General features: G+C 40.9%; 2 protein-coding genes and 1 long non-coding RNA gene across 3 annotated transcripts; all 3 read left to right on the top strand.

Moving 5' to 3' along the window:
• The first annotated feature begins 1,344 nt into the window (after window positions 1–1,344).
• On the top strand, window positions 1,345–1,827 carry LOC120287149 (TMV resistance protein N-like). Its single transcript, XM_039299850.1, has one exon. The coding sequence runs from the start codon at window positions 1,345–1,347 to the stop codon at window positions 1,825–1,827; it is 483 nt and encodes a 160-aa protein (XP_039155784.1).
• Window positions 1,828–2,438: 611 nt separating this feature from the next.
• Window positions 2,439–4,357, top strand: LOC120286743 (TMV resistance protein N-like). Its single transcript, XM_039299200.1, has 2 exons — window positions 2,439–3,538; window positions 4,008–4,357. Exons 1-2 carry the CDS (start codon window positions 2,711–2,713, stop codon window positions 4,326–4,328), a joined length of 1,149 nt encoding a protein of 382 aa, XP_039155134.1. The 5' UTR covers window positions 2,439–2,710; the 3' UTR covers window positions 4,329–4,357.
• A 1,767-nt stretch (window positions 4,358–6,124) lies between these two features.
• LOC120286744 lies at window positions 6,125–10,899 on the top strand. Its single transcript, XR_005545444.1, has 7 exons — window positions 6,125–6,690; window positions 6,782–6,911; window positions 8,898–8,994; window positions 9,953–10,089; window positions 10,217–10,311; window positions 10,413–10,505; window positions 10,606–10,899. It is a non-coding gene; the product is annotated as an uncharacterized LOC120286744 (long non-coding RNA).
• The last annotated feature ends 1,328 nt before the right edge of the window (window positions 10,900–12,227 follow it).

Consider the following 12,227-nt stretch of genomic DNA (forward strand, 5'->3'; position numbering starts at 1 on the left):
TTTTTAAGTTGTGCCAATTCAGTCCTTTCCGACTAATTTTGGCCGGATTTTTCTTGACTGGACGCCCTTTGCCAGTGACATGACCTAATCGGCGCTAACATTGACAACTTTTAAGAATATTTTAATATTTTTAATTTTTAATTTTTGTCTTTTTCCTCTAGCCGGTCGCCGAGGTCCAGCGACCGGCCAAAGGCGATGGCCGGAGAGGCAAGCCTCGCCCATGGTCGGCAAGGGCCGGCGAGGCTCGACCTCGCCGAGATCCGGCGAGGGCGAGGCTCACCCATGGCCGATCTGGCAAGGCGGCCATGGACGAGGCTCGCCCTCGCCGGATCCGGCAGGTCGAGCCTCGCCGGCCATGGGCGAGGCTCGGGTGAGGGTCGGCGAGGCTCGACCTCGCCGAGATCCGGCGAGGGCTAGCCTCACCCATGGCGATCTAGTGAGGCGGCCATGGGCGAGGCTCGCCCGCCGGCCCTCGCCCGAGCCTCGCCCTTGCCGGCGGTCGCCGAACCTCAGCAATTGGCTGGAGGAAAAAGACAAAAAGAAAAAAATTAAAAAAATTAAAAAATTATTAAAAGTTGTCCACGTTAGCGCCGATCAGGCCACGTCGGCCGTCCGGTGTCTAGTTTGCAAAATCTGGTCAAAATTGGCCGGAAAGGACTGAATTGGCACAACTTAAAAAGGTTTAGGACTGAATCGGCACCAAAAAAAGGTTTAGGCTAAATCAGCACAAAGACAAAAGGTTTAGGACTTTTTTGGCACTTTTTCCCACTTTCACCTCTTATAAGGCAAGCTGTAAGAGGCAGTCTCATCAAGGCAAGATCCAAGGACGAGAGAGGAGAAGAACCTGAGCATTATATCGTCATCACTCCGCATAAAGAACGACGGATTCCAAATTAGGTACGCAAATCTTTATATTCTCCTTCAATATGTTCAAGTTTTTAACTATGTTGATCCTGGGATGCCATTTCGACGGCCAACACCCACTTCTCTACTTTCTTGTTCTCACCCTCAAATCTAGGCTCTCTCTCTCTCTCTCTCTTCTCTAGTGATGGCCTTCGACCTTCCTCTTTGCTAGCTCTACTCGGTCGTTGTCTCATCTCGGTCAGCCGTCAATCAACGCACGAGGTAGTCTTTCTTTATATCGGCATCGTTTTCGATTTCTTGGTCGAATGCCATTGCCAATTGATGGCTGTGATTCAGTGACCAACCTAACCCACCACCTGTTTTATTTTTCTCTTCATTTTTTGTTTCTAAATTGCGCTCGATTGATGTCTCGCCTCAAGCAAGCCCATTGACAATTTTCATTCAGCTTGATTCTGACTCAAGTCTCGACCGCTTCGTGCAATGGCAACATCCACTGACACTTCAAGAATGGAGTTCGAGGTATTCCTGAGTTTCAGGGGACCGGATACTCGGGACAACTTTACTAGTTGCCTCTATCATAACATGGTCGAGAAAGGAATCCGTGTCTTTAGAGATAACGAAGAGCTCCGAGTTGGTCAGAAGATTGGTGGGAACCTTTTGCGAGCACTTGACAACACTCAAATTTATATCCCTATTTTCTCTAAGGGCTTCGCTTCCAGTGTGTGGTGCCTCCGTGAGGTTGCGCATATGGTAGATTGTACTTTAAAGTCGGACAGGAAGAAGGAGATCCTTCCCCTTTTCTTCGATGTGAAACCGGATGATGTCAAGCTTAGAACCGAATTGTACAGTAATGCTCTGTCTGAGTATGAGAAGAAGTATGGCCCCGATGAGGTGACGCTGTGGAAAGCTGCTCTTCGTGAGGTTGCAACTAGAGCAGGTTGGGAGCGGAAAGGGGAAGAGTAAGTTTCCACAACTTATTCCAGCTATTAATTTTAATATAATCTGAAAGGGACGCATTTTTTTCTTATCAATTTGAAAATATCTAATATTTAATTTATCTTCTAGTCCGACCAATTTTTTTTATCTTCTAGTAACTATAATTTCTCCCTATAATTGATACGATAGTTGAAAAAATTTAACGCTAATGTGGAAATCATTGTCAAGTTATAGTTAAATGCCAAGTTAGCATCCTGTTCGTTTGTCAAAAACTTTAATATATATATATATATAAATAGCGAAATAAATATCTTTCAACATTTTAGAAAAAAAAAAAGGTAAAGTAGAAACAACAAAAAGACAGAAATTAACGCTATTTCAGTGATGATCAAACAGACTGATTTTGTCCTACTAGCATACGAACTAATTATGTGTTTGATCAGTCTAAAATATTGCCTGCGCATTAAAAGCAGCTAATTCGAGCCCTTTACAATTACATTGTAACATGAGATTGTTATGCTTAAATGAATTAAATTTGTTATTTGAATGACTGCCGCCGTTTGTAAATCGGTCTTGATATAGTACGTTGTCATTATTTTTTTAGTCTGAATTCATCCACTGTCGCTGTCTCTGGCAGGGGGAACTTATAAAATTGATTGTTCGAGAGGTTCTACTTAAGCTGAAGGGGAAGAACAGACCTCTTCCCGACCATCTTGTTGAAACGGATGATCTAGAACATATAGAGGAATTGTTGGATGTTGGCTCTGATGACCATGTACGTTTCGTCATAATCCATGGGATAGGTGGTATTGGTAAATCAACTCACTAGTGTTATCTTCAATCGATTCCTGTCTAAATTCCATTGCAGTAGTTTCCTTGCAAATATGTCCAGAGTCATTGTCTTTTAGACATGCAAAAGAAACTATCATCTGAAACACTGGGGTCGAACTCTGCTCAAGAAATCTATGATACCAACGACGGGATTGATCGCATAGCAAAAGGACTTGGCAAGAAGAAAGTTCTAGTTGTTGTCGATAATGTGGATGAGAAGAAGCAACTTGAGAACCTCGCAGGGAGCTGCGATTGGTTTGGTTGTGGAAGTAGGATCATTGTCACACTCAGGGACCTAAGGACAATACGAAATAAAGACAACCAAGCGCGACGTAGTAATTACATGGACTACTCGGTAAAGCAGATGCCTTTTGGTCAAGCGATTCAGCTTTTCAGCAAGCATGCTTTTAGAAGCAGTACTCCTCCAAAAGATTGCTACAAATTCTCAGAAGAAATCGTTTCAAGCATAGGAAAGCTTCCTTTGACTTTGGAAGTCGTGGGTTCTCTTTTCGCCAACACGGTTAGATCTAAGTGGGAGGAGAGATTGGAGGAATTAAAGTGTACCCCATATAAGGACGTCCGACAAACATTGATGATAAGTATCAACAAATTGGATGACATAGAAAAAGCCATATTCCTAGACATAGCATGTTTTTGCATTGGGGAGGATAAGACTTATGCTGACTACATGTGGCATAGTAGTGACTATTCTCCACGCAGCGCTATTGATGTTCTTCTCCTCATGTCTTTGATAAAGATTGAAGAGGATGATAATAAATTCTGGATGCATGATGAAGTTCGAGATCTAGGAAGGTACATTGTCAAGCAAGAGAATTTTGAAAATGCTGGAGCGCGCCGTTGGGTACAGATTGATGAGGATACTCTAAACATACTAAGAAGCAACGAGGTGAAAGTTATTACAAGTAGAAGATATGATCAATTCAGAAAAATCTTTGGTCAAGTGCTTTAAAATGAGAATATAGGTTGATGGCCTACTTTGTTTTCTAACATAAAGAGAAAATAGAAGGCAACTCTTAAACAACAAAAGTATATACTTTTATGCCTTACCCATGTGAAATGAGAAGAAAGCTAACGCACCATTTGATTAGTTGAAATTTTTCATTTCTTGTTTCAGCTAGAACGAACATGAGTCCTTTGTTTCATTGAAAATGTGTTTATTCTATGAATGGACATTTTAAACATGCTTGGTTTGTCTTATTTTCAAGTTGAGAGTAGCAGTAATTTTTTTATTACAAAATACGTTTGATTTAATTAGTTTGGGGTCGAAGAAGAACAATTGATATTGTTGACTACTTGCATTGGTTTTTTACTTCCTACGTTGCATGCTCATCTTTATTCTCTACTACTGCTGGCAGGAGAAGCGAGCCGTACAAGCATTGAATCTAAGTGTTAGTTATAACTTGACACCTGAAGAATTAGCCTGTTTGCCAATGCTGAAGTTCCTTGGAGGGGAAAGACTGAATTTCATTGGCAACTTTGAAAATCTTCTTCGTAATTTGAAATGGCTTTCTTGGCATCATTGCCCAACGGATTTTTCAGCGATGAATCTTCACCCGGTGAATTTGGTTGTGCTTGACCTTTCATGGGGCAAAATCACCCACGATTGGGGTGGATGGAGGCAAATCGAGGTACTGACACCTCGCTTATGTTCACTTCAAATTGTATCAACCAGCTAGTTGTATGTTATTGCATTCTCATACTTTTCATTGGCATGAAATTGGCCTCTCTCTCTCTCTTTTTTTTTTTTTAAATGTAGATGGCAAAAAAGTTGAAAGTTCTAAATTTGTCAGGCTGCTCTCAGTTAACCAAGACACCTGATTTTTCTGAGTTTGGCAAGTTGAAGAAATTATTTCTTCGTTGGTGTTGGGCATTGTCTACAATTGATAGCTCAATTGGTAAGCTAAAATTGCTAAGTACTTTGAATATCGAGGGATGTTGTTCCCTCCAAGGTTTGCCCGAAGAAATCGGTTCTCTAGAATGCTTATCGGAGATTATCTTGCCTCGTTTCAACCATCCGATCAAGCTTCCTGAGACACTAGGCAATCTAAAATCTTTGATGAAGTTTGAAATTCAATTTGAAATCAACCAAGTTCCTCACTCTATTGGAGAGTTGAATCTCACGGATTTGGTTTTATCTTTTTGCGAGAATTTACTTGAGCTTCCGGACTCTATTGGAGAACTAAAATCATTGGTTAAGTTGGTTTTACATGACTCGGGGATCTCCATTCTCCCTTATTCCATTGGAAGGTTAAAGAATCTCAAGCATTTGTTTTTAGTTAAATGCAAGAATCTATATGAGCTTCCGGACTCTATAGGAGAATTAAAATCATTGGTCGAGTTGAATTTATACAGCTCGAGGATCTTCATTCTCCCTGATTCTATAGGAAGGTTAAAGAATCTCAAGCATTTGCTTTTATATGAATGCAATAATCTCCTTGAGCTTCCGAACTTTATTGGGGAATTGGAATCATTGGTCAAGTTGGATTTAACATTTTCAGGGATCTCCATTCTCCCTTATTCCATTGGAAGGTTAAAAAATCTCAAATATTTGCTTTTAGCTAAATGCAAGAATCTATATGAGCTTCCGGACTCTATAGGAGAACTAAAATCATTGGTCGAGTTCGATTTAGACAGCTCAGGGATCTTTATTCTCCCGGATTCCATAGGAAGGTTAAAGAATCTCAAGCATTTGCTTTTACCTAAATGCACTAATCTCCTTGAGCTTCCAAACTCTATTAGGGAATTAGAATCATTGGTCAAATTGGATTTAACATTTTCAGGGTTATTTGTTCTCCCCGATTCCATTGAAATATTAATGAATTTCATGCATTTATCTTTTTTTGATTCTGGAAATGCACTTATGCTTGAGTCCTTTGTTGGGGAACCAAAATCAGAGATAAAGTTGGATTTAAATCTCCACGGGATTTGCATTCTCCTTGATTCCATTGGGAGGTTAACAAGTATCACGCATTTGTCTTTTTCTGGATGCAAGAATCTGCATAAGCTTCCGGAATTTATTGGACAAATGGAATTATTAGTCGAGTTGAATTTAAAATCCTCAGGGATCTCCCTTCTCCCTGATTTCATTGGAAATCTGAAAAGATTAAAAGTCTTAAAGGTGGCATACACAGAGATACACACGATACCTTGTACTCTTGGAGGGGTGGAGACACTGGAAGAGCTCGATGCCTCATTTTGTCCACATCTCATGGATGAAATCCCACGAAAAATGTGGAGCCTAACCCATCTAAGGATCTTGGACTTAGATGGGATCCCAATCTCTATAGTGCCGAGAATAATCAATGGTTTCTCTAGTCTTCAAACCCTTAAAATTGCCAGCTGGCGGCTTTCCCCATTGCCAATGCTTCCCTCAAGTTTGAAATGCCTAGTGGTTGCAGCTGCTGAATTCCCTGTTCTTCCCGATCTCTCCAACCTAGTTGGTTTACATCATCTCGAAGTGCGTGAACTTCATATGACATTTTGGGTTCCGGCAGACGTTACCTCGCCTTGGGTGGACGTGCAATCCATCAATCGGCTTCCACTTAGTTTATCAACTTTGAAACTTCACTCTATCCCGCAATTGCCAGATAATTTTAACTTCCAAAGCTTGTCGATTCTCTCTATCAGCAAATGTCTGACAGCACACTTGCCCCATCTATTGCACTTGAAAAGGCTACAAGAGTTACGGCTCAATGACTTCCCCGAACTGGTGGAGATTCCAGGTTTGGGGGAATTGGAATTACTGATGTCTCTGCACATTGCCATGTGTGATGTGATCAAACAATTGCCTAACCTGTCGAAGTTAAAAAATCTTCTGCGTCTGGAGGTAAAACATTGTGCAAAGTTGAGAGCTGTCGAAGACTTGACAGAGTTGAAAATTCTGAAGAATGTGGAGATCAGATATTGCATGTCCTTGGAAAAGTTGCCCGATGTGTTGGCATCCACCAAGTTGGAGACAGATTGGACGCCACCAAAACCTGCAGAGCACACCATTCAGCCAGCAAAGCGACTGCGACTTTCGTTGGACTAGTATGAAATGTGGGTAATTGTAGCCTTGTTGAAATCCTCAGGTTCCTTTCGATTACAATGAAGAAAAACAGAAGTTTTTATATCGGCTTTTATTTGCTAGCCCTGCAGAGCTAGCTTGGGATAAAGGCCAAGGAAGAGTTGGCAGCGAGTATTCAGAGTTTTGAAGCCCTACCCGTGGAATAAAAGCCAAATTTGCAACACCCGTTCACCACCGTCATGAACTAATCCAGGTGTCCTCATGTCACTTCTTGAGCCATCTATTATAATTGTCGATGATGTTAAGATGATGTTTGCTTTCTCAAATTGAATTATCGTGATGCATGAAGTCGTTATGCTTTATTCATTTCAATTATCTCTGCCCCCGCCTATGTAGGCCGTAGGTGGTAATCAAGAAACGGCGGTAATCAAGGGGTGTTTCCATCAGTGAGGCCTCCCCAGTAGTCCCCTAGTGGGGTGCCTAGCGTGACTGCGTTTCTTATTTTTACTTGCCGGTGCTCACAAGCCTCACTCTCCCCTTGTTGGAAGTGAATATTTTTCTTCCCACTATGAGGAAATACTAACGATTTCACACTAAAAAGAAAAAAAAGATTATACGTGAATAACTTTTCACTTCAAATCATCCTCACATCTGGTTCTCTCTCGAGGGTCATTGAATGTGTGAAGTATGGATTATTTTGTATGGCTTAACAAGTACTCATTACCGATATCTATGATGTCGGGTGCCTTAGCCGCTATGGCATGTTTTAGTGTTTGTGGTTTTGCCAATGAAAGACTAAAATTATTTCCAATTTGTCATCCGTCACACATTCGATGAAACAATAATGTGGAGTACTGCACTTACCAATTTCCAGATTTTATAACACATCAAGGACAAGGTTTGCAATCTCTTACTTTCACCAAAAAAAAAACAAAAAACAAAAAACGGACAAGGTTTGCGTTTGGCGTCCGAAAGAGCACATAGTGATGGTTTACATTGAAGTAATAATTTAAGTACCCTAAAATCAGAGAGTGAATTGACTCCACATTGAATCCCATTGAAAAGTTGAAAATGTTGCTGTAAATATGAATCATCTACACACAATGACTCTTATGAAAAACCTGTATGGGTCTCATACTCTCTTTTTTTTTTTCCCCAGTAAATTTCTTCAGCAGATGTTAGTTTTGAGATGAAGGTGGCGTGGGACAACTAGGATGGGGAAGCATACATGTCCCATGAGGGTGCGATGCAGCGCATATTACTTGTCTTTCATGGACCGCGCGCTGAATGATGAACTATGTGCTGCGAGGACCAATCAACAGTTTAAAATTACTACGCTAGAAACTCCTCTTTTTTTTTGGCTAACATAGTTCGCAAATTTTGTGTTTTTATGTGGTTCTATAGGCAAATAAATCAACTCGAGATAGACAAAAGAAAAATAAAAATAAAAACCTTTGCACTTAAATCCTTACGCATTTCACTTGTAAAATGATTAATTAACAAGTTCTCGAGAAACATCACTCGTGGGACATGTATGCTTCCCCATCCTATATGCATGGTGGTCATGTTGATTCTCAATTTATTGGAGAGGTAAAATTAGCTTGTTGCACAAAAACATATTCGAAATGTTACACGTCCAGCGCTGGAAAAAACAAAGGCCTTTGCAAAGAGTATTGTGTAATTGGGAGATAAGTTATGAGTTTAGAATGTGGACGGTTCCGTGAGAGTATGACTTTTCCAAGTGTGCATGTCTTCTTGTTCCTCTCGTCCGGCTGTTCAGCATTAAGATTCTGCCTCTCCTAATCTACAAAAGCGTATTTGACCTTTTTTAGCATGCTCTGTCGTCTCCAACGCCATATTATGCTTAACTGCAGTCAATAACTTGCTCCAAGGGCATCTTGTATGGATCATGTGCACCATGTAGAAGCTGAGTTAATAAAATCAGGCTATCTGCAAGCCTAGCAATAGAGTCCGGAAGCCCCGTGTATTGGATTGTTTTGGCTGAAATAATCATGTAACTGCTGGTATGTATTAGGGAGTGTTGTTGGTTCTCTTCTCATGATCACGAGGTCGTTTATGGTCATAGATACTTGGTACTAACGCTTAGGCACCAAAACTATGCAACAAACCAGTTTCAGGACAATGCCATGAAAGCCGATGACTATTTTCCTTTCCCTGGATATCCTCGATGTGTGCCGAAGTATCTCATCAGACGTCTGATCTATTACGTTCCTTGCAGGCAGAAGTATTGGGTCTCGATCCTGGAGAAATCGATGTTCCATTTGTTGGGGGTCCTGTAAAAGTGACAACTTTACTCTTTACCTCTTTTATCTCAGGTTTGTGGCGCATTCTTCCTAATAAGAACTTATATGTCCGACAAGGATGTTGTTAGACGTTGCAGTTTTCTATAAAATGACAAATGTCGGTTGGCATTCACAATCTATTGGTTAAACCACCTTGTTCTTTCACTCCTCAAGAAATTGATCACCTGACAGTAACATCTCACATCCAAAATGGTGGGACGGTACTGTTGAAGTAAATAAGTTTCCATTTTCTATGGATTTATCCATTTATATCACCGTTCTGGTAAGTTTCTTTAGTTTTGGATTTCCAGGTCGTAAAATAGTGCTCTAGCTGTTCTAGTGATGCTATTATTGAAATGGGTTTTGACAAGCTTCATAGTATTGAGGCCGCTTAAGGAGAATATTGACATGCATAATCATGTTAAAGTCTCTAAATTCTTTAAATTCACAAGCATTTTTGAAGATGTTCTCTACTGAGAACTTCCCCATGAGAATGATGAGATTTCGCGAGGATCACATCTTAGGTCCATGTAGGCATGTATCTTTTGCAAGTCAACTTTATGGCGTTGTTTATACACTGAAATGAACAAAAGAGAGCTTGTTATTATTTCTACCTGCAGAGGTCAAGGAATTTAACGGCAGCTTGGAAACCCTATCCACTACCACTACCCAAGAAAAAGTCTTAAGAAAGATCTTTGTCTGAATTAGTAGGACACCTCGCTTGTGAAAATATGTAGAAGCTGACTACTTGTCTCGGGCTATGGGTAGAAGCAAGCAGTTGTGGACAGATTGCCATACATCTTTTGTTGTTACAGCTAAGAGAATAACTTGCATTTTAATGATAAGTGGAGTAGTCCATGCAGTGACATCATTGTTAAGTATATCAGATTTTCTTGAAAGTGGTTGTGTTTTTTTTTTTTGGTAAATAAGATCTTGAAAGTGATTGTTGATGTCCACTTGAAACTAAAATTTTCTGCATCTATTTCCTCAGAGAAATTATGACATGACTTATTAGCCTTTACCTCCCTGCTTCCTTACATTATGTCGGGAAGCCAACAGAATTGTGTATGTCTGTGCTTTGACAACTTTCAGGCTAAAGCTGAAGCTAGCTCTGCAACTCTCTCTATGGTCAGTCCTCTTTTTGGCCCTCAAGATGTAGTCTGATCTCTTTCATGAATAGGAAATCTGATGGCTATTTGCTATGCGGACTGGACTCTTTTCATATGCTCAAATAATGTGAAAATGAAATATGCAGGCAGGCTTATGCTGTTGTGAAGTTTGCCAATGCATGCCTGCGTGGGTTGAGGGGCAATGCTGGCATTGTCGAAGTGTGCATTTGTTGCTTCTCAGGTTTGGTGCCTTGAAAAAACTTATTGAGATCCAATCTTTTTCTTCTTAATTCACACTGAAATGACCAATGATTTTCTTTATTGTTGTCCCCATTTTTTCAGGGGAAAGAGCTTCCATTCTTTGCATCCAAAATTGCCTCGGTCACACTGGGGCTGATGAGGTTCTTTCCTTGGCCTGCTGAAGGGGTGCAAAAGGTCTAGAGTTTTAATATTCTTGAAATTTTTTAGGTCTGCTTTGATTACATCAGAGGAAGATGAAGTTTTCTAATTTCGGCCTTTGTTTGTTAACCTGTAGAGATGGTTGGGAAAGGCAAAGAAAGAGTTAACAGCGACCATTCAGAAGGGCATTTCATTTAACAAGAATTAAGCTGGTTAAGGACGTGGCTTGTCCAAGGAAAAAGGTGTCCCCTGCATAGTTTCCCGCTATTTTCTACTCAAAATAGGTACTTGGGAATAAGTGGTTCAAACCAAACAAGAAATCCAAGTTTATTTTGCCTACGTGGCATAGAACACATAAAGGTTTTTCTTTTCTCACATGCAATGTACTCAAGCGTTGGTCTGTGTAATAAGATGGACTGATGTTGGTGTATATCATTATACTATGTCCATCTTTCTCGTGTTTCCAACTTTGAGACGCACCCGTAATGTCGCCTCCAAGTAGCACTATCAGTTGTGCAATGCTGCAGTAAGCAAATGGTAGACACAGGGTGCTGCGCTGGGCTTGCAGTTTGAGAGACTCGATCGCAGCTTCTTGTGGCTTTATCAAGAAGCTATGGCGGACAAATGAGCAAGAGAGCCATCATAGAGGCTCTTCTTGGGTGTCGGGCAGGGGGGAGTTTCGGAATTTTTCAATCTGTAGATGCGTCTATCACCAGCAGCAATTCTCACGCCAAGTTTTTACACCCATGGAGAGGACAACTCGCATCCGTAACGAATTGCTAAGAGAGTAAAACCGGTTCAACTGGTTTCGAACCGGTTTCGAAATTAGTTTCTTTGGTAAACTCGGTTCAAAACCGGTTTTGAACCGGTTTTGAACCGGTTTCGAAATCAGTCTCTCTCTCTCTCTCTCCCTCTCTCGGATTGCGGCCTCGCCTATGTCGGTCGGCCATCAACCAGCCCACTAGTACTCTCTGTTTTCGTTTTCGATTTCTTCATCGAATGTCACGATTTCGGTGTGCTGCGATTTCGGTTTGTTCGTTTCTGATTTCTTCGGCGGCTTGTTATCGCCATTTGATGGCTGTGAGTCGTGACGACCCCTTACCCACCGCCCCTTTCTTTCTTCTTTTGTTTTTGAACTGCCCTCAATTTGATGTCTCACTTCAAGCTTGATTCTGTTTCTAGTCTCGTTTGCTACGTACGATGGCACCAGCCACCACCACGTCAAGAGCTCGAGGCGTTCCTGAGTTTCAGAGGACCGATGCTCGGACAACTTTTACTGGTTGCTTCCACAGTGCAATGGTGGAGAAAGAAATCCGTGTCAAAGACAACGAAGAGCTCCGAATTGGTCAGAAGATTGGTGGAAATTGACACTGACATCCATAAGGATTCTCTTACAATGCGTTGTTTGCGCATATGGTAGATTGCACTTCAAAGTCGGACGAGAAAGCATCACTATACAATTTGGTTTTGAGCTTGACATCAGCCGTCTCCACGTTGAATTGGTAAGTTTTGTTTTTCCGCTACTTTTTCGAATTATTTAATTTTAACATAATCTGTGACGCATTTTTTTAGGCTAAAATTTCATCAATCATGTTACACATATAAAGTTAACAATGATCTCTGCACTTTTGGCTCTTATATAATCTAGTCTTGCTTGGAACAAGAAGAAAGGGAAGGGGCCATTTGGTTTGTTGAAATTCTTCGTTTCTTGTTTCGGTGAGAATAAAAATGAGTCCTTTGTTTCCTTGTAAAGGTGTT

Source organism: Eucalyptus grandis, chromosome 8 (assembly GCF_016545825.1).
Source record: "Eucalyptus grandis isolate ANBG69807.140 chromosome 8, ASM1654582v1, whole genome shotgun sequence".
NCBI classification, from domain to species: Eukaryota; Viridiplantae; Streptophyta; class Magnoliopsida; order Myrtales; family Myrtaceae; genus Eucalyptus; species Eucalyptus grandis.